Here is a 25,700-nt window from a genome sequence, read left to right as displayed (position 1 = left end):
TCCTCATGGAGGTCTAGTTTCAGGTGGGTCATGCGTCATCTTGGCTCATACAATCAAGTCTTCTGGTAGCTTATCATCTTGCATTACTTTTCTCAATTGTGATTCCTCTCTAACTGCGCATTTCATTATATCCTGGATCCAACCCTCCATAGGCGGTGCCCTGGAGATTGTCCCCTGGATAGCAATCTCTTCACTAGAATGGTGCCCAATCTGAAAAACATTTTGCCCATACACCTCCTTTCTTTCCCCTTAGGGAGTGTATCCAGCAAGTATTGTGTTATTGTGGGCTGTCCCATATCACCCAATCCTGCAGGCAATCTCCTCCAAAAAACACATGTATAACTGGGCAGTTCCAAGTGACATGTAGGAGGTTTGCGTCCTTTGCCTAACACCTTCCACATCATCCCAAAAGGTATAGGTATAAGGACACATGGTGGGCATCAAGATGGCCTCCTCCATCCTCCTGTTGATGCTGCTGAGAAACTCCATTCACGGGGTTGCAATCTGAAATTTGGACCGAGTGTCAAGGCGATATACAGTGGCTGGAGGGTTCTCCGTGCTGGCGGTGCCCATGTGGGTCAGCTTGGGCAGTCCGCTGATGTGGCATGCTGTTGTGTGATCGAGAGACTGGTGTCCCCGCTAGGCTAGTAAGCTGGTGCTTGGCAAAGCTTCCCCACCTCCCTCCCTGCATGCTGACCTGCCAGGATTGATAAGCTAGTGGTGGATAATTGAAGCCTGCGGGTGCGTATGAGTCCCGGCGAAACCAGCTCCTGTGGGAGTGGCCTGCGTTTTAGGCGGTTGTGGTATGTGAGGAATAAGCCACAGGTGTTTTTGAGGTAGTGCGGCCAGTGTAAGCTATATGACGATCGTCCCGGGGAGTGAGAGGTAGCGATTGCTGGCCTGCTTCCCGTTGGTGGGAGATTCAAGATGGCACAGAACAAACCTAAGCACAAACAAGTAAAGGTAAGGGTGAACATTTTCTACCTTTTCTGGAGATGTGTGAGAGAGCTGGTGATCTATCTGGAAGTTAAGGGGAGCCTCTCGTGGGGAGTCATTGAATATGTCTGTACTAGCTGAGCTACACAGTCTGCAACTCAGCACATAGAGACTAAGGCATTGGAACTGGAAGGATTCCTAGAGACTTAACAAATTAGAGTATCTTTTACAGTCATGAGGGCAATTGATTGAGGAACCAGCTAGTGCAAGTGAAGAAGGCGACTGACCGCAATATATCAAATTGAACAATTTGCCTATTTGACAATTTTATTTAGTAATGGCATCCTGTAGGGTAGAAAGTATAGAACGAATACAGTGGCAATTTCACCCTCACCCATATATCCAACTTCCATTGGGTAAATTGTTACAAATTAATGAATGAAAGCGATTTGTATTGGTTATCAGTGACCTCGAAAGCAGTCCTGTTGCTTTCAACAATAGGTCAGGGGTTTGGCGTACAGACAAAGTGGAAACTTTTACGAGGTGGACGAAGTAAAAAGGCATGTCTTCAGCATCTTTTGGAAGTCAATATAATGAGCAAGCAAACACAGATTAATAGGCAGCCAGTTTCATATTTTTTGAGTCACTCAAGAATTCTCTGCCTCAGATCCTGGCATGACGTATGGAGGGATGAAAAATTAACAAATGGGCTTTGGTCTATCAGTCCTTTTCCATATCACTCATTAGGCAATCCATCATTTTTAAGTCTTTCTTACCAGATAGTACGAGCTTCTAAAAACATATTTGCTTGTCAGCTTAAAATGTGCTGAGAGCTCATTTCTTACCATTGATTGCCTTTGTTACTCTCATTAGCTTGCGTTTTATTTGTTAGCTGGTGAGGACTTTCCTTCCTCTTCTTGAGTTTTTCCCACCCTTGGCGCATGGTCTTATTACTTGTGTCTTTCCAGTGTTTAAGTTTCAGGCACTACTTTTTATATTTTTGGTTATGTATTCCAGAAGAATGCATGTGTTTTCCAGCTGTCTCCTTCCTAGCTGTACTTCTCTCCACCATGTACCGTGCTGTTCTTTCTCACCTGTGCTTATCCATGTCCTCTCAGTGTTGCACTCACCTTCCTGTTTTTCTCTCACACCTTGCTTTCTTACCCAGGTGCTTCTGCCCTCTACCCACAGAGCTCCACATTGCTCCTTGTCCCCAATCCATGTACTTTTTCCCCCTTCCTCCGTGTTACGTCCTCCGCCACGTTGCCTCAGACTTACCTCATTTTCTGTGTTGCTTCTGCCCCCCACTCGTGCCCTCCATGCTGCTTCCCCCTACTTGTGCCCTCGGTGTTTAGTGTTGCTTCAGCCACTCCCTGCCCTCTGTGTTGGTTCCGCTCCCACACTGGCTTTAAAACAATGCAGTTAAGTTATTACAAAAAAAAAAAATACTGCTAAAAAAGAAAGCTTTTGTATTTTTTTAATGCATTCACAGTAGTGGTGTGTGTGCCTAATAAATGACTGGGCTAGCCACATAGGTTTTTATTTCTTCTCTGTGGACGTGTTGCTCAACATGGGGATTGCTGTACACCATTGATTAATAATCATTCGCAAATTCAATACGTCCCAAATGTGAAACCCATTGGCTTTGCAACTGCTTGTTGTAAAACCTTTTAATTTTCTCTCTCCATCATGATTTTAAGGTCTTATATCGTGAGTATTTAGTAAATTAAAATTGCCTTTTCACTGTTAATGGCAATGCAATAGGGTGAAATATTTGCACCAGTATGTTTTTATGATGCACCAATTTAGCACTAACCTATCGAAGCATTACTTAGCTTAGATACTCCCAATGAAGTGATTTTGAAATCCTATCGAGCGCTGACTAGTATTGCTGGAACCTTCAATTAAAATGCATCCATCTACCAACCAGTCCTTCCATTGATCACCCCTTGTAAACCAAACAATTTCTACAACCCTATTCAAAGGCAATAGACATTAAAATAATTTTCAAAAATCCAGGCCTATTTGCTTTGTTAATGCTTGTTAACGTTTGCCTGCTCTTGGGTTTTAATCATTCAATTTAACGATGTATTTAACTTACCATCATCCTTGGGATTTAGGTCTCGCATAGACCGCTCATGTGCTGTCTCTTTGAGACCTGTTGTTTACAGTCTAGAGGGCTACAACCCGCCCACAGCTCACCATTGTTTAGCTTCAGTGTGGCTCTCATTTGATCTTTTTCAATTTGTCAGGACACATGTGCATCGTTATTTCTTCAGTTTGGCCCTCCCCTGGAGCAAGGACCAATTACTTGTGTCCTTCCACTGTTCCTATTTTTGGAGCTACTTTTTTCTTTGTTTTCAAGCAACTCCATATGAGTGCTTGTGTTTTCAGGGCATCTCCCAAATCCCGGTCAATGTTGCTTCTTTTCCCTCACTAACCACTTCCCCATTTCCTTTACTTCACCCCTCACTCCTGCTTCACCGTGTCCCTGTTGTTTAGTGTTGACCCCCCCTCACACACACGCAGCCGCCATCTTGGAATCTAAGTGACCCTTTGCAGTGGAATGTAGGTATTCAAAATCCCAATAATAGTCCAATAGTTTTAGAGCACATTAACCAGTGTATTCTAAATTGGCTACCACGCTATTGTTAATGAAAGAAGTATTTTCTGCGTCTAAACCCTCTATTTCACTTCGCTGTCCTGAAAGTCTCATTTGTCTAGCGACCAGACACCAAGCGAGGAAAAGGTGGCCTCTTTAGCGGCCGTTGAACACAAAATTTATGGCCTGCAGTGTGGCGATGTTCTTTCTGAAAGCCTGTCACAATGGCGATTCTACATAAACAGCAACTGTCTTTATATAGGGAGAATATAATCTCTGTTTCTCCTGATGTGTGGTGTCTAATGAGAAGCACATTTGTCTATTTGCATTAAATTCAAATTCAAATTCAAATTTAGCTTTATTCGATTTGTTTGATAAAATCATAAAAGCATACAAGTACATTTTATACAGCAAGTCTAAAAACTTGTCCCCAACGAAGTTTTTATGAGACTCTATAAAACAGTTTTCCAGATGATAAGAGTCAATGATGAAGTTACAGCCGTTGACCTCATGTAAAAACATATGCAAAAGTTAAAACATGTAAGGGTTACATCATAGAATTTCTATATTTCATCACTGACATTAAAAAACGTGAAACGACAAAGATGACATACACCTCATCTAACAAAAGTAATTTGTGGTAAGCGTCTTTGCATGTTCTTATGCCCCAGTGTTTTAGAAGAGGTAATAAATACAATTTCCTTGGGGCAGAATACAGATTGCAAAAGAACATAATATGAATATTACTTTGTGATGAGTGATCATCGCATGGGCAAATTAGAATCGAAGCAGTCCAGTCATTTTGTTTAGGGAAAGTGACCATACGGAAAAAGGTGCCAAGGCGCAGCCTGGTGAGAAGCATACGAGGATAAGGTGCAGTTTCGGTCCTAAGGTACAATTGCAAACCTTCGGTGGGAGTAATTCTTTGGTAGCTCAAGGTGGTATTTTTGAGTTTCTCTGCATCCCATCTAACACCTTCCAGGTGGATAATTAAAAGTTTTTTGAGAGACGACCTAGACAAATTTTCAAGGGACTCTGGGTCATCATAGTATTCGGGACGACCAATGTTGGCAAACATCAACCGGACATGTCGCAACCATTTAATTTTGGGTGCGACATCCAAGCTCATGCAATCCCTGATTAGATCTCTGTTAAATTGGCATTCCCTGGTAGTCCAAATTTTGTGCCAAAGCAAACATGGTGACAGCTTTATGAAGTCACTAAGGTATTTGAGGCCAGTCTCAATATGAGTAAAAAAAGTTGAAGTAGATTTGCTCACCCCCAATAAGTAACGAATAAAAAGATTCTCGCAAATTTGGAGTGAGGACACGTCTTCAAAGCCCCATAAACCTGCTCCATAAGTGACTGTCGCTAAACACTTGGCTTGGTAAATCTGTATCATCTCAGCAATCGGCTTGCCCCCAATTTTCGCTGCAAAAGTTCTCAGGGCACCAATAGCACGGGTAAAGGCAAGCCTCCTAGCCGATACTGCATGTTTCCAGGCTCCTTTTCTCTCAAAGACAACGCCTAGATAACAAAAAGTGTCTGTGGTCTCAATTCTTTGCTCGTCAAGGTATATCGAACATTGTGGCCTTTTACTCTTTTGGGTGCACGGCATGGAGAAAGTTTTTGAGATGTTCACTTTCAAATTTCTATTCCCCATGTAGGACGAGAATTCTCTTACCGCTCTCTGCAACCCTACCCTAGTCCTGGACATAATAGCCGCATCATCGGCGTATAATAGGATGGGTACAGGCCTACCATTGACCGCTGGGTAGTCATTCTGGAGATTTGTTAGATGTTCTACAACAGAATTAATATAAAAACTAAATAGAAGGGGCGCGAGTATACAACCTTGCCTAACCCCTCTATTTATGGGGAATTTCTGGGTACATTGCCCCTGGGTCCCGAACCTCACCCTGGCACCAGCATCTCTATAAAGCTCTTTGATAAAAACCACTATGGTGGGATCCACCCCAATGAGCTCCAATGTTGACCAGAGCTGCAGATGATCCACACAATCAAATGCTGAGCTAAGGTCAACGAATGTAACAAACAGATCCCCTTTTTTAGCCTCAGTATATTTGGACATTAATAACGACAGATTTAGGCATTGCTCCTGGGTGCCCAATCCCTTTCGGAATCCATATTGGAATTCCGAAATAACCTTATTTTCTGTCTCCCAGTGCTGGATCCTCTTTAGGACTATCCTTCCTGCAATTTTCATAAGGCCGTCTAGTAAGGATATGGGACGATAGCAAGCCGGGTCGTCCCTGTTTCCCTTTTTAAAAATGGGGACTACAATGGCATCTGACCAGGTCTTGATTAAACCGCATTTGTTTCCCATATTCAGAACGTTGGTTAAGAGAGGAGCCCAGAATTCCAAGTTTGTTTTATAGGCATCCACTGGTGTGTGATCCGGACCCGGAGCTTTCCCTGAAGGACTTTCCCTAATTGCATTTTCGACTTCTAGGGTGGTAAAGACCAGATTAATTGGATACGGCGAAACTAGGGGATCGCTTTGTTGATAATCTCGCGTGAAGTTGTTCGAGGATGCAAGTACCTTTTGTTGGTTCATGCTGTTCCCCTGTCTGTTGGTGTAGAGTTTCCCGTAATGTTCAACCCAGAGCTCTGCTGTAATTGCTACATCTATGCAATTATCAGTATGTATTGGGTTGTATACTGATCTTATCACTTTCCAGAAAAGGTTGGTGTCCTTATTCCTGGCAGCTTCTCCCAGTGCCTCCCAGGCCTCCTTTTTCATGGTTGCTTTTCGGAGGTTAATTTCTCTCTTGTACTCTCGTCTAGCCTCAGAGATTTGGGCCCTATTTTTCGGGATTGCGTTTAAAACTTTCTTCAAGTTCTTTAAGGCGGCTGTGCACCTAGAATCAAACCACCTGGATGCACATCTCCCCTTCTTTTTGTGACTCTTAGTTAAAACGCCTTTTATGTACTCCTGTATATTGGTAAAAGCTGCCATAATCGCCTTAGGTTCCGCATCTTCTTCTAAGCAGACAAATATGTCTTCAAGGCAGGATAATATTAATTTGTGGAAGAAGATGGTGGGGTTCAATTTCTCCCACTTTAACACATAGCCGTTTATCTTTGCTAAGGTGACCTCCAATGGGTACAGTGAGCCGCTAGGTTCCTTTAGTTTCTCTACTTGGAGCCTAACCCCAAAGGTAATAGGGGAAGATCCAATGAGTGACCATTACCCTATCTCCCAAAAGGTTATAAAGTTGGGCGAGGTGGGGGATATCAGTGCAAAGTCAATTATGGATTCACAACCTCTTCCATTATATGTTGGGGCAAAGGGAACTGGGGGAGAGCATGCCTGATTAACGAAGGTGAGGTCAAAAGCAAACATAATACTGTTAAGGAGAGACCCCAGTTTGGTGTGTGAGAAGTGAAAAGGGCCGTCCTCCTCACGATCTGCAAGGCCGCACAAACCTAACTCAGAAAGTGGGCAGATAGCACAGTTAAAATCTCCCACCCAAATAACTGTATGGTCTCCCGCGTTTTGGTCCCTCACTTTATGGATACGGTTTAACATTTTATTTAAGATGGATTCCATCTCATTTGGTGGCATATTGTTATAGAAATTCACCAGTATGACCTTTTGTGTGGTGCCCCATTTAAAAGAAAGGATTTGAAAATATTGGTCAGAGTTAAAATTATGCACTTTTATATCCCCCACATTCGAAACGTATATACAGAGACCCCCTTTATTGCGGCCCTGAATGGCGGGAGCAGCGGGTGTATGGAACGTTCGATACCCCATGATGTGCCTTTCTTCTACCAGCCAGGTTTCTTGCAGGCAAAGTATGCCATGCTTGTGGACCGTCTCCAACCAGGGTATATGCTTGATCTTGTTGCCCAGTCCTGCTACATTCCAGGACAATAATGAGTGTTTCAGTTCACTGTCTACTTGAGATATGTGGCCCTCACTCTCTATTGACTGTATGTGACCCTCACTCTCTATTAACTCTACCTGATCTTGAAAATGTGGCCTGCCTAGGTGTTGTATGGCTCGGACAGGGGGAGGGTGCTGGGCGGAAGTGGTTGGAACCACCATCAAATGGGTCAAGTTCTTAACAATGGGTGGCGATGTATTGCTATTAGTGTCAGTCATTGTGTGGTCTTGCTCACTTGATCGGGGTGTTTGATCGAGTATTCCCAGTCAATCCACCTGATCTAAGCATCCAAACCTATTCATGGTGTGTACACCTTCCCACCAATTGGTGGGTTGCCATCCCTGCACCTGACCCTTCCATCTGTGGTTGTGGATTGTGGTCCAAGCCCCAGGGTGCTCTACTGGCTGTTTTGGAGGGTAGAAAAAGGTTAGGGGTTTGGTGACAATGATTTGTTCGGTCACGTATTGGTCCCATGTGGTAATGAGATGGGCTGTATGAGGGTCTGCAAAAGACATAACGATACAGTCTCCTGGTATCGATTTGTAAGTACGGCCCACCCAAGGGACTCTCCTGACCATTAGTACCCTACTCTTATTGGTGTGATGGATCTGCCTATTGGTATTTAACCAGTGGATCACTTTATTTTTTAAGGACCACTGGGTTTCAACAATATCGGGGGCAAGCGGAGGTACCCCTGCCAAGATAACCACATAGGGCCCAGCCTCAGGGGGAAGATCAATATAGCCTCCGCGGAAGTTCTGGTGATTTGGGTGTAAATTTGGTGTGCGCTCTAAGAGAGGAGTGATGGAATTATTCGCCTTCTGGTCGGCTCTAGGAGGGGGTTTGGGCTGAAGATGTTTTTTAGGGGGTTTTTCCTCTATTTTTGGGAGGTTGGCCGCGACATTTGCAAGTGTCCTAGGTTTAGGAATTGGAGTAGGCTTGGATAACGGGGGGGGTAAGGGTGCAAGAAGAATCGAGGGGGCAGGAGGAACCTCCTTAGGCGCTGTAGCTGCTTTAGTGCCAATGTTAGAGGCTGGAGCAGGTTGGGTACCAGCATTTCTAGCCAGAGGTGGACTCTCGTTAATATGGGGATGTGTTGCTTCCAGCTGTTTTAGGCTAAGCGTGGCCAGGGATACTAACGTTTTATCCATCTCAAGTAAGTGATTCTCAATACGTGACAGTCTGAGTTCGAAGGGTGTCAATAGTTGTTTTAAAGTGACCCAGACTGTCTGGAGAAAGTCTTCATCATCACCCACTTTATCCTTGTCCCTCTCTGTCTTGTTTAGCCCTCCCAGTGTTGAATTATCTGCAAGGATAATGGGATTCTCTACCGCAGGAACCGTGGTGAGGTTACTATCACCCCCTATTTGATGGATAGCTGGGGGTGGTGTTTGTTTAGGATCCCCTGCGTTGGATAATGGTCTTCTATGGTTGAAAAACTGCTGCCTTGCAGCTTTGGCTTTAGCTTTCTTACGAGCATAGGCAGATTTTACATTGTTTTTCTTCTTCGCTGCTTGGCGACCTGGGTTTGTACTTTTTGGTACAAAGAAGGAGGGGGCAGTTGTAACCGGGAAGGTGGTGGAATTTCCCAGCTCAGTAGGTGGGTCACTTTCGCTGGGTTGGACGGTCATGGGGGAGAAAATAAATGAGGAGTCTAATACTGGTGGGGAGGAACAATGGGAGGAATGATGAACGTCGGCCAGGATCAACAAAGGAGGCGGACGTTCCACCTGTTGGGGAGATGCAGCAGACGCAATATTTCCCAGGGAGGATTTTTTAGAGTTAGCAAATGTTTGGGAAAGCCTGCGTGCAGCATCTAGCTCCATAGAAACCCTCTTCTGCATTTTTGTAATTTCGGCATCTATTGCCAAGTTTGTTTTTACGAGGAAATCATCCAAAGTGCCATTTGGCTTTGTTAAACCCAGCGCGGTCTTACTGCGACTCCCCCGGGTACACATCATGTGTGACAGTTACAGTTTCTCTATGGTACTCAGTAGGGTCGATGCCCAGGCACGATAACCTTGAGAAGAACCAAGGGGGGTGGGCCAGGCCAGTCCTCTCTGTCCTCGAACGGCCTCAAACGGTCCCGCCCTTGTCCCGGGCTTCTCCCGGCGCCCTCCCGCGCGCTCCCGCGCAGCTGGGCAGTTGGCTCAGTAAGTACTGACTGAAGGTAAGGGGGAGGAGCCGTTGCCGGTCAGGTGGGGCTGGGCGGGGCGGTCAGGGAGAGCAGGCCAGCTGGAAACGGCCAGGGCAACCCGGGACTCCTGGGATACTGAGTCCGGGTTGCTGCTCGCAGCCCTGTCACACACTCACCGCCCAGCAGCAGAGGAGAAAGCACAGCCTCGGAATGCCCCTTCCAGCGACGTGGGACCCGCGAAGCGGGTTCCACTAGGTGTGATTGAAGGTCCGTGGGCAGGCAGCAAAGTGGCGTCAGCAGCGAGGAAAACAGCGTCCGTGTGATATCCCCATCCCCCTCAGCTCCTTCAGGGAATAAGCAGCGCTCCCGTGCTACTTCGGGAAATCAATGGTGTCCGAAGCCTGCTGACGCGGCGCGAGGAGACACTCAGCGCGAGCCTTCACTCCACGAGCCGAAGCACGGAGCAAGCCGCTGCAGGGGGGCACGAGCAGAGGGTCACTTCTTGTTGGTTCGCACCGTTTTTACGGCGCAGGCGCGTTCCATCCTGTCGGGTGATATGTTAGCAGAGGGTCACATCGGTGTGCATTAATGTTTCGCATTCAATGCCTTTCAAAATGTACCATTTGGACAGTGGCTGCTTCACTTTGTTGCAAGGGGCAGGGTGTGTGATGGGGCGGTAAAATGGTCCAGGGAAAAATATTTGATTTTAATCCCCTCTTAGTCCGTCGCAATATTGCATTGCTCTAAATTGAACCCCTGAATGATGTAACAACAATAACTTGTAACAATACAAAATATGCCTTTCTGAGCAATTTAAGTAATATGAGCAGGGGTGACGCAGAATGAGACAAACCAAAAGCAAAGGGAGGGACACATCTGCAGCTGCTTGTGCTTTAGTTTTAGCTTTAAATTGTTTTCTACCAATGTTATTTAACCTCAAAATGAACCTGAGTTTGTAGCATTGGGTAGATGTAATGGAATTTTTCTTCGATTACTTTTGCGCTTGTCAGACTCTGGGAGGAGGCAGGAGAGGCTCGTTGAGCCCATGCAAATCACAGTTTGTTAACTTCCCTAAACCTTTCTTGCTCCTGTATATTTTATTTTGAAAACAGCCTCTATTATTTTACATTGTTTTCGAATGCCGCGCATATGGAGGACCTGAGGAGGTTGAAGTTTTACTGGATGATTACTGCAATACTGGATGAGATACATTTTTAGCATATATTCTGACCATGTCTACTATGTACGTTTGTGAAGGGAACTTGGAATATCAGAAGAATGTCTATGCTTTCCTGTTGCTGACATTTTTTGTTATTTTAGAGAACACCATTTTGACTTAAACATTTAACTATTTTGTTAGGCAATGAGATTAATAGCAGTACACTCATTATCACAATGTAACCCTCATCATGTATGTGCAGTTTATCAGGCTGTTGATAAATAGTGGCGATCCTTAGCCTATTTATCAGGATGCCAGGACAACAAAAAAAATATAGTATACGATGGAGGAGAGGTATCCAGGTGGAATCACTAATAGAAACAGCTCCCTTTCCTTGAACCAAATTTTCACTTGGTTAAAAAGAAAGGAAGAAGTTTCTAGTCCTTTTACATGTTAAAAAATCCTTAATGGATGTCTGAAATATCAAAAAGCAACTATTTCATATCAATGAATAACTTTTGATTAAACACTAGTCCAGAGGATAATCAATTAAAATCAGTAATAAGAACACAAATATTTAAAAAACAAAAATTCCTCCAAATTATAACTCAAAATGTCGATGCTGTGTTTCGGTGGTCTTATTTGTTCTTTCCGCCTTCTTCAGGACAAATAATAGTATTAACAACATGGATTTATCTAAAAAGTAAATGAATAAAAAAAATATTTATATACATTTAGTCCAGTATATTAAATAAGACAAATTTACTCAAATGAGGTTCAGAGTTATTTAAAAAAAAAATTCTAATACTTTGGTACTTCTATCATACAATCATTCATACTCAAAGGGCCTGATTCCGATCTGGGTCGGAAGTGTTCCGAATCGGATTTTGTTTTCCCTAAACCGATTAGGAGCTCTTGTTTTCAACCGTCTTGTTTCCATTTCCGATCGACCAAGTACGATGCCTGGAAACCCTTTGTGCCGACTGAATCAGTTCCGAAAAGCATCTGGAGAGATAGAGCCTTTCCGAAGCCGATTTGTACAGCTCTATGGACTTGGTTTCCGAGTGAGCAAGTACGATGAACAATTTGGAATCTGTCTTTGGGGGACCATTACAGGCCCTCCTTCTCCCGGGCCCTCCGAATCGTGCCTGTGGGGGTGCCCATGGGTCCCCCCTTCCCAACCATGCACTGTGTGGCAGGCTCCAGGGGGTGCCCGCACAGGGTGCACAATTATCCCCAACCACCTTTTGTCAATGGGAGCATGTGTTCTCTTTCGGAGCACAGGCTCCCATTAAAGCCAATGGGAGCACGACCGAATCATATCCAGATGCATACAAATGCATCGTACTCATTCGGTCTCGCTCTCTCGATCCGAGTTGTATGGAAAGCATTCCGGAACCAATATGGAAGGAATGCTTTCCGAACAAGATCGGAATCGGGCCCATAGTTATACTAGTTACTATTAAATTTATAAGATCTTTTTTTAAGGACCTTCTCATTTTTTATGTCTCTGCACTTCATACACCCCAATGTCCTCAAAAAAGGTCCTGGTGAAAAATGTATTTCTATATTGCAACAGATCTCTTTTAGGATTCTATGAGGGAATATTTTCAATAACCTCACACACAATTTTTGTCACCTTCGGATTCTATGAAGAAAAGGACTTTCTCCTTTTATACCTTTTCATGATTTCTTTCCCTTGTCGATACCAATTTTCCTTATTAAGTACCTCTAAAGAAAGTGGTATTTTCATCTAGTTTCATAAAGTAAAAACTGAAATATACACTTCTGTCTAATATATTAATCACCTGCTCATGTTCCAATCATCAATTGTTTCTTAGGATTAGGTTATATCGTCTTTGATGAGCAGTCTGTGTTAGTTTTGCCTTTCTGTAATGGAATTAAAGAAAAAAGGGTGTTTTCCTATTAAACTTATATAATACTCCACTGTTTATAGGCACTCTTCATTATTTCCCATGTTATTAAATGTCTTGCCCCACCTTCTTACCTTAATTGACTTTTTAGTACCATGGTAGCAATATGATTCCTGTATCATTCATATATTTAAAAGATTTTCTCGAGTCAATTGATGAGAAAGATTCTTTGTAAGCAGTTTGAATGAATGGTATGAGTCAGTGGATGTGATTCAAGGAAAGGGAGCTGTTGCTACAAGGGAATTCACTTTGAGTCCCTGTCCCTTTCTGAATGACTGGGCACCTCTCTTTCTGTGGAGGTATCCAGATGGGACATAATGAGTTTTCCAACGCAAAACAAGCATTGGATAAGCCGATAGGTCTTGCCTATGTGAGATCTATTTCCTTTGCCAGTGTCTTTTTAGCCATGTTGTAGAGCAGCATGGCTAAAAGATATTTAAAAAAAGATATACACAGTTTTTTGGGGCTCCCGCATCATATAGCGAGTTTTTGTGAAAAATGTTCTAACTTTTTTATTAACTTTTAGTCTTGATGAGTCTTGATGACAGGAAACAAGCTGCTCTACAACATGGCTAAAAGACATTGTATTGTATTGTAATTGCATTTATATAGCGCTTACTACCCCTGATGATGCGTCAAAGCACTTTTTTGGCGAGTAGCACGCTACTCCGGAACCCATACAGGATTAGTGTTCAATTAGTATAGTGAAATATGAAAGTAATTTGAGTGGTGAATAGGCTTGTTAGTTATTTGTATTCAGAAGGATAGCGGAGGGATTGAAGAGGGAAAACGGTTTGCATTTATATATCGCTTGTTACTCCTGATGGGGTGTTGAAGTGCTTTTTTGGAACCCATAAAAGGATTAGGGGTGGATTAGTATAGTGAATTATGAAATTTGAGAAATGGACATGTTAGTCTAATATTTTGATTGAAAAGAATAGTGGAGGGATAGAAGATTGAAGGTTTTAGACTTATTTTTTTGTTTTGTGTGATTTGGAGGTAACAGCAATAGGAGGAGGATTGGGATGAGTAGAGAGGGATGTGGGGGGGGGAAAGAGTCTGAGGCAAGAGTTTAGAAAGGCTTGTTTTGGGGATCTGTATAGTGAAAGAGGTACCAGACGATGCAAGGAGGGGTAGAGTAGGGGAGAGTCTAGAAAGGGTTATTTTGGGGATCATAGTTGTATGGGGTTTGTGAATGACTAAGAGAGTGGCTGTAGAGTATATATTGCTAGAGGTATAGGGTGAGAAAAGGGTAGTGCATTGGATATGCTGAATTAGAAGAAAGTAATACATATATAGATCTATAAGTACATGGAAAGTATATAGATGCATAAAGGAAGGAAGTATATGTAGAGTAGAGATATTGATAGAGGTATAGGGTGGTGCATTGAATATGCTATGGTTGGAGAAAGAATGAATATATAGATCCAAGTACAATGCAAGTATATAGATGCATAAAGGAAGTAAGTTTATGTAGATTAAAGATGCATTAGATAAACGTTGGTTTTCAAGTGCTGTTTTACTTAAAAATGTCAAAAGACAATAGGTGTTGGCTTTGCCAGTGCTTGTTTTTGGGGGGGGGGGGGGGGGGTACTTTTCTGCCAATGTAAACGTCTAGCAATGCTTTATTTGGTAAGAGTGTGGCCGACTCCCTTGCGACTAATTAAATAATGGTGTGATCATGATGATTGTTCACCATGATGAACCCATGCTGCCTTTTCTCCTCGTGACGTTTGATATGATCTGCTAAGATGTCCTCCTAGATCTTGATCCTGTTCTCTTACCTTCGAGGGTAGCCGATATAAACTCTAAATCCTTCTCCAGTTTGAGTGCCTCCGAACTCCCGCTTCACTCCTGCATTTCCCATATCATTTCAGTGCAGGGACTCTAAGCTGCCACATTCTAGGCCACTTTTCAGCATTGTATTGTTAAGAAAAGAAGTACCCCCTTGCTTTAAAAAGATTCTCTGTTGTAATCCACTTAGCTTACCAAGACCACTGGAGAACACTGAAGGAAATTTATCAACCAATTGGTTCCCAGACATCACATTCATCCATACCAATTTGGGTTTAGATATTACACTAACAGAGTGATTCGGGTCTAAAATTGTACCTAGATCCCCTTGATCATTCCATCCCAATAAATAAGAGCCTTCTTTTGCAACATAAACAATACACTTCACCCTCTTGCCTTCACATTCAATAACAGCATCACATTCACCTGGGACCTACATTCTATTGCCACCATAACCCCAAAAATGTTGATGCTTGGTTAAGTTATCTCTGGTGGACTGAATTTTATTTTATACTTCTGGGCTCATTAATGGGAATGTGCAACTCATTACTGATTCAGGCTTACCCTTTTACATCATTTATAAGAATATTAGAATATGGAGACTTTCTTCTCAAGATGTTAACATGGGCACAATAACATCACTAAGTGTGTCACCTTTCTCTCCAGGTTGGTCCCCAGTAATTATTAAAACATCAACACTGCAATCATCATACATGTTTGATTCAAACTCCAGTTGAGCTACAATCATTTTACACATGTTGTGATGCATTCTAGCAAAATTACATTTACTATTGCATTTGAAACCAGTTTGATCCAAAGCTGGATATGACTTGGAGAAAGCCAAGTGTGACCTGCTACCGCATCTGAATCAAACTGGATTACTAGAAATATTTCTAATATCACATGGACATTATAGTTTATTTACATGATTTTTCTTAGTCTGTTTACATTCATCTTTGCTCGGAATATCATTTATTTCTTTGGAAGGTGATATTTTTCATAAAAGTTCTCCATCTCTCAGGCAATGTTGTTTTTAAAATAAATAAAAATATTTTTATAGAATGTCCATCCGTCCAGGATTATAATACATTCATAACAACTTAGAGGTACACGCTTTAGCGTTACAAATAGTGCACATAGAGAACAAAATATTACATCTACATCTGCGAAGGATATATTCATATTGACGGTTCATACTCGGGCAATGGGTATCGCAGATTCAAGATCTGGGTCTTCTGTAGATTAGTCTTTCTTGTATCCCCCTGTTACTAATGAAGATTAAACAAAAAAGGGCAACAAAACAATAGAATGCAAATGACGGTAAAGAATTCTCACCTAGTCTGATGTGCAAAAACAATTATAAAGTTTGCAGAATGGCCAGGTTACAGATCAAAATACTGGCAACAAACAGTAAATCCTTGAATTCCCAAAAGGGAAAATTGCTCAATCCAAGATAACGCTGACAGTACGTCTTGTTTTGTTGGATGGTTGAAAAACTAGCCAAACCCTAGAAAAAGAGGGTGCATTTTGTGGTGCCAAGAAACAGTAAGAATACTTTAGGGGAGGAGCGATGATGCTTACCCCACAGCTTTCCTGCTCCCATGAACACAGCCACACTTCGAGCAGATTTGAAATGGCCCCAGTGCCGATACTAAATTCCACAGTTGTAGCACGAAGAACAGCAAGCTGGTGGTCAGCATAAAGGGGTTGGGGTAAAGGGTCTACTCGTCACCACTATTTGGAAGTGGACATGCACACCAGAGGAGCAGTTTTTACTAGAGTTTATTGGTAAGTCAGGATCTCTAATAACCGCTGGCCCCTAGCGCACCAAATGCTGGTTCGGTCCAGGAGCGGCATTCGTCAGAGCGGTGCAGGAGGTGTGGGGTGCACAAGACGGACCCCCCACAAAGTAGTAGTTTAAATGCATTTTGGGTAATATATTTCTTGGTCCAGTAGACTTATATGCTTTCCCCTTTCGACTGTAACAAGTTGTTCTGCATTCAAATCTTGATGGGCATTCGGAAGGACAGCAGTGGTAAGCTGGAGGAACGCACATTAAACAGGTTGTGTACTATCACCATATTAGCAGTTGTCGATGCAACAGTGTTCAAAAGTGAATACTAGGAGGATATAAATGTAAAAGAAGCTAAAGGACAAATGTGTTTCTTGTGGCAGTCTGACATCTAACCGAGATAATGTGGAGAGAAGGGTTCTTAGCCTTAGATTGATTGAGGAACATATTTCTATATAATACAGTGATCTCCAGCGACATAGGTTAGTTTGTGGAGTATGGCGGTGTCCAATACCTTGGATAGCTCCACTGCACTTGACCTAGATGGTTTGCCAGATTTAATGGAGCAAGCCTGTTGTAAATTAGCCCCAGTAAAAACTCTTTCCCAAAAGAACACAACCCACCGCCCCATGGTTTATGGAAGTATTGAGAAATAAAAAAATCCTATGCAAGCGCCTTGAGCGGAGCTGGAGGAAAGGGTACAAAGAAACTGAGAAAAAGCTATATATAAACAGCCTCCAGAGTTATAAACCACTCCTTTTTACAGCAAAGCAAAAGTTCTACACAAACTAAATTGATTTAGCGAAAAATTCAGCGAAAGTTGAGTCAGGAACTATGTGAAGATATCGCTAAGTTCTTTTTGAATAAAGTGGAGACCATCTTCTCGGTGTTTAGCGGCTGAAGCGCAGCTGGGGATGCATACGGTAAGGGAGGAACTTAAGTCCACTGAGGTTCCCCCCCATACCTTTGACTAGTTTGTGCCATTGTCTTCGAATGACACTCTTAGGCTCCTTATGGCAGCAAAAAACGGGGTCACCCTGTGATCCCTGCTCGGTCGCTGTGGTCAAACTGGCCCGGATCCGGGTCCGGTTGCCCTATTACTTACATCTATATACAATGCTATGTTTGAAACAGGGCAGTTCCCTAAACTCTGGAAGGTTGCCTCAATACTGCCCCTTCTAAAGAAGCCTAGCCTGGACCCTAAGGATCCAAATAACTTTTGCCCAATTTGACATCTTCCGCTTCCAGCAAAACTGATAGAAAAAATAATGAATCTACAATTCGTGCATTTTTAGGCGAAACGCAAGCCTTGGATTCCACCCAATATGACTTTAGAGAGGGCCTTAGTACTGAGTCAGCTCTCATCAAGACCACAGAGGAGATCAGGGAAGCAGTGGATCTGGGTGGCAAGGCAGCCCTGATCCTACTGGATTTGTCCGCGGCCTTTGATACAGTCCATCATGACCTCTTGATGGATCGTCTAAAGGCATGTAGATCCAGGCTAAAGTATGGGATCTTGTACAATCCTTTTTAACAGACTGAGTACAAATTGTTTCCTTAGGCGAATACCACTCCAAACCTTTTGCGCTGCATTGTGGCGTCCCGTAAGGGTCCTCAATGAGCCCTACACTTTTCAACGTGTATGTCTCATCACTGGCCCCTCTGAGTGTTTACTTACAACAAGGGGTGGTGATGGACAGAGTCTCTGAATTAAGCAGAGTACTCTCACCCAGTCAAGAGATCAGGGCTAGATCCAACACCGTTTTTTAGCTCATTGCACCATCCCAGTTTCAGAACCTGGCTGTATGCAAATTAGTCTGTCCCTGGCCCAGTGCATCATGGGAACAGGGCAGACCAGACTACAACAGCCAATTCTTACACTGGGAAGGAAACAAGCTTCCGGGGACCGGTTTCTGCCATTTCAGGCGTCTTCGGCCCGGCTTGCTTGAATCCTGATGGTGCAATGAGCAAGGGACTCACATCTGAGTATACCCTTCCACGCTTAGGGTGGACAAAATTATTTACAACAAGGGGTGGTGATGGACAGAGTCTCTGAATTAAGCAGAGTACTCTCACCCAGTCAAGAGATCAGGGCTAGATCCAACACCGTTTTTTAGCTCATTGCACCATCCCAGTTTCAGAACCTGGCTGTATGCAAATTAGTCTGTCCCTGGCCCAGTGCATCATGGGAACAGGGCAGACCAGACTACAACAGCCAATTCTTACACTGGGAAGGAAACAAGCTTCCGGGGACCGGTTTCTGCCATTTCAGGCGTCTTCGGCCCGGCTTGCTTGAATCCTGATGGTGCAATGAGCAAGGGACTCACATCTGAGTATACCCTTCCACGCTTAGGGTGGACAAAATTATTTACAACAAGGGGTGGTGATGGACAGAGTCTCTGAATTAAGCAGAGTACTCTCACCCAGTCAAGAGATCAGGGCTAGATCCAACACCGTTTTTTAGCTCATTGCACCATCCCAGTTTCAGAACCTGGCTGTATGCAAATTAGTCTGTCCCTGGCCCAGTGCATCATGGGAACAGGGCAGACCAGACTACAACAGCCAATTCTTACACTGGGAAGGAAACAAGCTTCCGGGGACCGGTTTCTGCCATTTCAGGCGTCTTCGGCCCGGCTTGCTTGAATCCTGATGGTGCAATGAGCAAGGGACTCACATCTGAGTATACCCTTCCACGCTTAGGGTGGACAAAATTATTTACAACAAGGGGTGGTGATGGACAGAGTCTCTGAATTAGGCAGAGTACTCTCACCCAGTCAAGAGATCAGGGCTAGATCCAACACCGTTTTTTAGCTCATTGCACCATCCCAGTTTCAGAACCTGGCTGTATGCAAATTAGTCTGTCCCTGGCCCAGTGCATCATGGGAACAGGGCAGACCAGACTACAACAGCCAATTCTTACACTGGGAAGGAAACAAGCTTCCGGGGCCCGGTTTCTGCCATTTCAGGCGTCTTCGGCTCGGCTTGCTTGAATCCTGATGGTGCAATGAGCAAGGGACTCACATCTGAGTAAACCCTTCCACGCTTAGGGTGGACAAAATTATTTACAACAAGGGGTGGTGATGGACAGAGTCTCTGAATTAAGCAGAGTACTCTCACCCAGTCAAGAGATCAGGGCTAGATCCAACACCGTTTTTTAGCTCATTGCACCATCCCAGTTTCAGAACCTGGCTGTATGCAAATTAGTCTGTCCCTGGCCCAGTGCATCATGGGAACAGGGCAGACCAGACTACAACAGCCAATTCTTACACTGGGAAGGAAACAAGCTTCCGGGGACCGGTTTCTGCCATTTCAGGCGTCTTCGGCCCGGCTTGCTTGAATCCTGATGGTGCAATGAGCAAGGGACTCACATCTGAGTATACCCTTCCATGCTTAGGGTGGACAAAATTATTTACAACAAGGGGTGGTGATGGACAGAGTCTCTGAATTAAGCAGAGTACTCTCACCCAGTCAAGAGATCAGGGCTAGATCCAACACCGTTTTTTAGCTCATTGCACCATCCCAGTTTCAGAACCTGGCTGTATGCAAATTAGTCTGTCCCTGGCCCAGTGCATAATGGGAACAGGGCAGACCAGACTACAACAGCCAATTCTTACACTGGGAAGGAAACAAGCTTCCGGGGACCGGTGTCTGCCATTTCAGGCGTCTTCGGCCCGGCTTGCTTGAATCCTGATGGTGCAATGAGCAAGGGACTCACATCTGAGTATACCCTTCCACGCTTAGGGTGGACAAAATTATTTACAACAAGGGGTGGTGATGGACAGAGTCTCTGAATTAAGCACAGTACTCTCACCCAGTCAAGAGATCAGGGCTAGATCCAACACCGTTTTTTAGCTCATTGCACCATCCCAGTTTCAGAACCTGGCTGTATGCAAATTAGTCTGTCCCTGGCCCAGTGCATCATGGGAACAGGGCAGACCAGACTACAACAGCCAATTCTTACACTGGGAAGGAAACAAGCTTCCGGGGACCGGTTTCTGCCATTTCAGGCGTCTTCGGCCCGGCTTGCTTGAATCCTGATGGTGCAATGAGCAAGGGACTCACATCTGAGTATACCCTTCCACGCTTAGGGTGGACAAAATTATTTACAACAAGGGGTGGTGATGGACAGAGTCTCTGAATTAAGCAGAGTACTCTCACCCAGTCAAGAGATCAGGGCTAGATCCAACACCGTTTTTTAGCTCATTGCACCATCCCAGTTTCAGAACCTGGCTGTATGCAAATTAGTCTGTCCCTGGCCCAGTGCATCATGGGAACAGGGCAGACCAGACTACAACAGCCAATTCTTACACTGGGAAGGAAACAAGCTTCCGGGGACCGGTTTCTGCCATTTCAGGCGTCTTCGGCCCGGCTTGCTTGAATCCTGATGGTGCAATGAGCAAGGGACTCACATCTGAGTATACCCTTCCCCGCTTAGGGTGGACAAAATTATTTACAACAAGGGGTGGTGATGGACAGAGTCTCTGAATTAAGCAGAGTACTCTCACCCAGTCAAGAGATCAGGGCTAGATCCAACACCGTTTTTTAGCTCATTGCACCATCCCAGTTTCAGAACCTGGCTGTATGCAAATTAGTCTGTCCCTGGCCCAGTGCATCATGGGAACAGGGCAGACCAGACTACAACAGCCAATTCTTACACTGGGAAGGAAACAAGCTTCCGGGGACCGGTTTCTGCCATTTCAGGCGTCTTCGGCCCGGCTTGCTTGAATCCTGATGGTGCAATGAGCAAGGGACTCACATCTGAGTATACCCTTCCACGCTTAGGGTGGACAAAATTATTTACAACAAGGGGTGGTGATGGACAGAGTCTCTGAATTAAGCAGAGTACTCTCACCCAGTCAAGAGATCAGGGCTAGATCCAACACCGTTTTTTAGCTCATTGCACCATCCCAGTTTCAGAACCTGGCTGTATGCAAATTAGTCTGTCCCTGGCCCAGTGCATCATGGGAACAGGGCAGACCAGACTACAACAGCCAGGTTCTGAGCTGGGATGGGGCAGTGAGATAAATAACGGTGATGGATCAAGCCCTGATCTTTGGACTGGGTAAGAGTGGTCTGCTTAATTCAGACACTCTGTTCATCACCACCCCCTTTTCTGAATTGTTTTTGGCCACTATAGGTGTGGCAGGGTATACTCAGACATGAGTCCCTTTCTCACTGCTCCATCAGGATTCAAGCAAGCCGGGCCGAAGAGGCTGAAATGCCAGAAACCGGTCCCCGGTAGCTTGTCTCCTTTCTGGTGAAGAATTGGCTTGGTAGTTTGGTCTGCCCTGTTCCCATGATGCACTGGGCCAGGGACAGACTAATTTGCATATAGCCAGGTTCTGAGCTGGGATGGGGCAGTGAGATAAATAACGGTGATGGATCAAGCCCTGATCTTTGGACTGGGTAAGAGTGGTCTGCTTAATTCAGACACTCTGTTCATCACCACCCCCTTTTCTGAATTGTTTTTGGCCACTATAGGTGTGGCAGGGTATACTCAGACATGAGTCCCTTTCTCACTGCTCCATCAGGTTTCAAGCAAGCCGGGCCGAAGAGGCTGAAATGCCAGAAACCGGTCCCCGGTAGCTTGTCTCCTTTCTGGTGAAGAATTGGCTTGGTAGTTTGGTCTGCCCTGTTCCCATGATGCACTGGGCCAGGGACAGACTAATTTGCATATAGCCAGGTTCTGAGCTGGGATGGGGCAGTGAGATAAATAACGGTGATGGATCAAGCCCTGATCTTTGGACTGGGTAAGAGTGGTCTGCTTAATTCAGACACTCTGTTCATCACCACCCCCTTTTCTGAATTGTTTTTGGCCACTATAGGTGTGGCAGGGTATACTCAGACATGAGTCCCTTTCTCACTGCTCCATCAGGATTCAAGCAAGCCGGGCCGAAGAGGCTGAAATGCCAGAAACCGGTCCCCGGTAGCTTGTCTCCTTTCTGGTGAAGAATTGGCTTGGTAGTTTGGTCTGCCCTGTTCCCATGATGCACTGGGCCAGGGACAGACTAATTTGCATATAGCCAGGTTCTGAGCTGGGATGGGGCAGTGAGATACATAACGGTGATGGATCAAGCCCTGATCTTTGGACTGGGTAAGAGTGGTCTGCTTAATTCAGACACTCTGTTCATCACCACCCCCTTTTCTGAATTGTTTTTGGCCACTATAGGTGTGGCAGGGTATACTCAGACATGAGTCCCTTTCTCACTGCTCCATCAGGATTCAAGCAAGCCGGGCCGAAGAGGCTGAAATGCCAGAAACCGGTCCCCGGTAGCTTGTCTCCTTTCTGGTGAAGAATTGGCTTGGTAGTTTGGTCTGCCCTGTTCCCATGATGCACTGGGCCAGGGACAGACTAATTTGCATATAGCCAGGTTCTGAGCTGAAACTGAACTCAGACAAGACGGAAGTCCTCATCCTGGGCTCCTCGCCCTCCGCCTGGGACGACTCCTGGTGGCCCCCCGCCCTGGGCACCGCACCCACACCGACAGACCACGCACGCAACCTGGGCTTCATCCTGGACTCCTCCCTCTCCATGACCAGACAAGTCAACGCCGTCTCCTCGTCATGCTTCAACATCCTGCGCATGCTACGAAAGATCTTCCGGTGGATCCCCACCGAGACCAGGAAGACGGTCACCCAGGCCCTCGTCACCAGCCGACTGGACTACGGCAACGCCCTCTACGCCGGAACCACCGCCAAGCTCCAGAAGAGACTCCAGCGGATCCAGAACGCCTCAGCCAGACTCATCCTCGACATCCCCCGACGCAGCCACATCTCCGGACATCTGAGAGACCTGCACTGGCTCCCCGTCAACAAGAGAATCACCTTCCGTCTCCTCACCCACGCACACAAAGCCCTACACGACCAAGGCCCGAGCTACCTCAACAACCGCATCAACTTCTACGCTCCCAAACGCCACCTCCGATCAGCCAGTCACGCCCTCGCCGCCGTCCCCCGCATCCGAAGATCGACAACAGGAGGAAGGTCCTTCTCCCACCTGGCCGCCAAGACCTGGAACTCCCTCCCGACCGACCTGCGCCTGACCCAAGACCACCTCTCCTTCAGGAAGAAGCTCAAGACCTGGCTGTTCGAGCAGTAGCAGCACCCCCCCCCCCCAAGCGCCTTGAGACCCTCCGGGTAAGTAGTGCGCTATATAAATGTCCATGATTGATTGATTGATTGAGCTGGGATGGGGCAGTGAGATAAATAACGGTGATGGATCAAGCCCTGATCTTTGGACTGGGTAAGAGTGGTCTGCTTAATTCAGACACTCTGTTCATCACCACCCCGTTTTCTGAATTGTTTTTGGCCACTATAGGTGTGGCAGGGTATACTCAGACATGAGTCCCTTTCTCACTGCTCCATCAGGATTCAAGCAAGCCGGGCCGAAGAGGCTGAAATGCCAGAAACCGGTCCCCGGTAGCTTGTCTCCTTTCTGGTGAAGAATTGGCTTGGTAGTTTGGTCTGCCCTGTTCCCATGATGCACTGGGCCAGGGACAGACTAATTTGCATATAGCCAGGTTCTGAGCTGGGATGGGGCAGTGAGATAAATAACGGTGATGGATCAAGCCCTGATCTTTGGACTGGGTAAGAGTGGTCTGCTTAATTCAGACACTCTGTTCATCACCACCCCCTTTTCTGAATTGCCTCTGAGTGTTTACAGCACTGGTCTTGTCAAGGCTGGATTATTGTAGGGTCTCTATTTAAACATTTAAGAACGCTTCATGAACAAACTCCAGCTGCTGCAAAATGCAGCCACTAGGTTACTCACTAGTACGCCTAGGTTTTCCTCCATCTCCAAAGAAATTAAAAAAATTGCACTGATCCCGGTAAGGAATAGAGTGCATTTCAAAAGCTCTTCAAGGTATAGGACCCGAACATTTAAAAGGCCAGTTCCAATGGTATACACTGAAAAGAACTCTTTGCTCATTGGGAGCCAAGTTAGTCACAGTGCCCTCCACAAAACCAGCATTGGCATAGCCAATAGGTCTCGCCATTGGGACCTTGTAAGTAGAAAAGAAAAAAAACAATTGCCAGAAATTAGGTCGTGAATCTTAATAATTGTGACAACCTTCCAAAGTGGGCCCTATGCAAAATGGAAGGAGGACTTGGGCTCCACAGATGTATTGCCAAGCAAAGTACAGCTCAGATCCTGGTGTTCATCAGAGGCATGGCAAAATAAATTCAAAAACTCCTGCTCAGAAAACTTACACCTGTCAGCCAACCTTTTCAAAACCATTCCCCAATTAGTTTTTCTCCGATCTCTTTTAAATCTGCTTTTGCTTCAAATCATTTTGAAGAACCAAAGAAGGGATGATGGTGGTGGCCAAGGTAATATCTAATACTCCTCCTGCTTCACCCACGTGCTGGCATTTTGTAGTGAAAGAAATAAAAAATGCACGTGATAAATCACTTACCTCCGGGTCAGCTCCATATGTATTCCAGGATTTTTTAGAGTATGATTTAGTTGACCATGTGATCATTCAAATCCCATTCATACAGCTATAGAACAGAGCAACTCGTCATGTCAGACTCAAAGTTTGAATATGGAAATCGAGGAAGTGCAAGACGTTGCTCAACATACTCTGCAGACTCTTACTGACATTTCTCAATGGAGCCAAAGCGGTGACGAAAAGTGACAACAAATGAAGTTGTTGTAGATTGCTCAAATTTGGAACAGAAAGTGATGAGTTTAGTTTAAAGCTGGGAGTGAAGAGTTTAACCGATAACCCCTGCACATAAAGCTAACCACCAATGATTTAATAAGACCATTCTCTAACAGTAAAAATATGCACACATTCAAATATGCTTTGTAAATCTAATGTCGAAGTGCCTACTGTCAGCTGGAGATTGGCAGGTCTAAATATGTGAAACTACGATAAGGCAGCTTGACATCCCAGCTGCAGTTCAAATTCGGCTATTCACTAGGTGTTTCAGTGAAAAAATATCAACCGCACTGCAAGATAACTCAAACAACAACTACAAAGGCAACACAGTAGGCAGCGACAGGAAGCAACCATGAGAAGAATGCAAATCTAACGCAGACGTTCCCTAGGAGGAAAGCCTCCAAGGGGCAACAGCACCAAAACTAAATAAACAAGCGCAGCTGCGAAAGTGAAAGAGACCTTGCTGTGTATAATTAGTAACCTGATCCATGACTCGATGAGGTATGCAGCTGCACCCTACGCGCCGCTGTTCGCTCTTGACACCCAAACGCCGTGAGAGTTAACATTTGAAGAAGAGGTGGGACATGCACCTGCCTTTGACCATTTGCGTGCTTTCATTATTGAAAGCCACACGCAAAGTCCAATCAAATGTGTGGGCGGAGTCAAACCCACACGGAGAAATTTAGAGCGCTCACAAGAAGCCTCCCATAGAGCAGTGCATGCGCTCTGTGCTAGGCTCGACCTAAAAAGTAATGTGGGGTTGTAG

At 44.9% G+C, this 25,700-nt stretch overlaps 1 protein-coding gene across 2 annotated transcripts in view; it reads left to right on the top strand.

Moving 5' to 3' along the window:
• The window catches only part of LOC144792041 (vesicle-associated membrane protein 8-like), a 146,710-nt gene that overhangs the window by 74,149 nt on the left and 46,861 nt on the right, over window positions 1-25,700 (top strand). The window contains exon 1 of one of the 2 annotated variants that reach the window (XM_078666895.1): window positions 832-963. The exons of the other annotated variant lie outside the window; for it this stretch is intronic. Within the exon in view, the coding sequence (XP_078523021.1) occupies window positions 928-963 (36 nt within the window). The 5' untranslated portion in view covers window positions 832-927. Of the gene's footprint in view, window positions 1-831; window positions 964-25,700 lie in introns of those variants that run through there. 2 annotated transcript variants of the gene reach the window in all.

This window comes from Lissotriton helveticus, chromosome 11, assembly GCF_964261635.1.
Source record: "Lissotriton helveticus chromosome 11, aLisHel1.1, whole genome shotgun sequence".
NCBI lineage: Eukaryota > Metazoa > Chordata > Amphibia > Caudata > Salamandridae > Lissotriton > Lissotriton helveticus.
The sequence above is the reverse complement of the archived record's forward strand: the minus strand, read 5'-3'. Positions and strand labels throughout refer to the sequence as shown.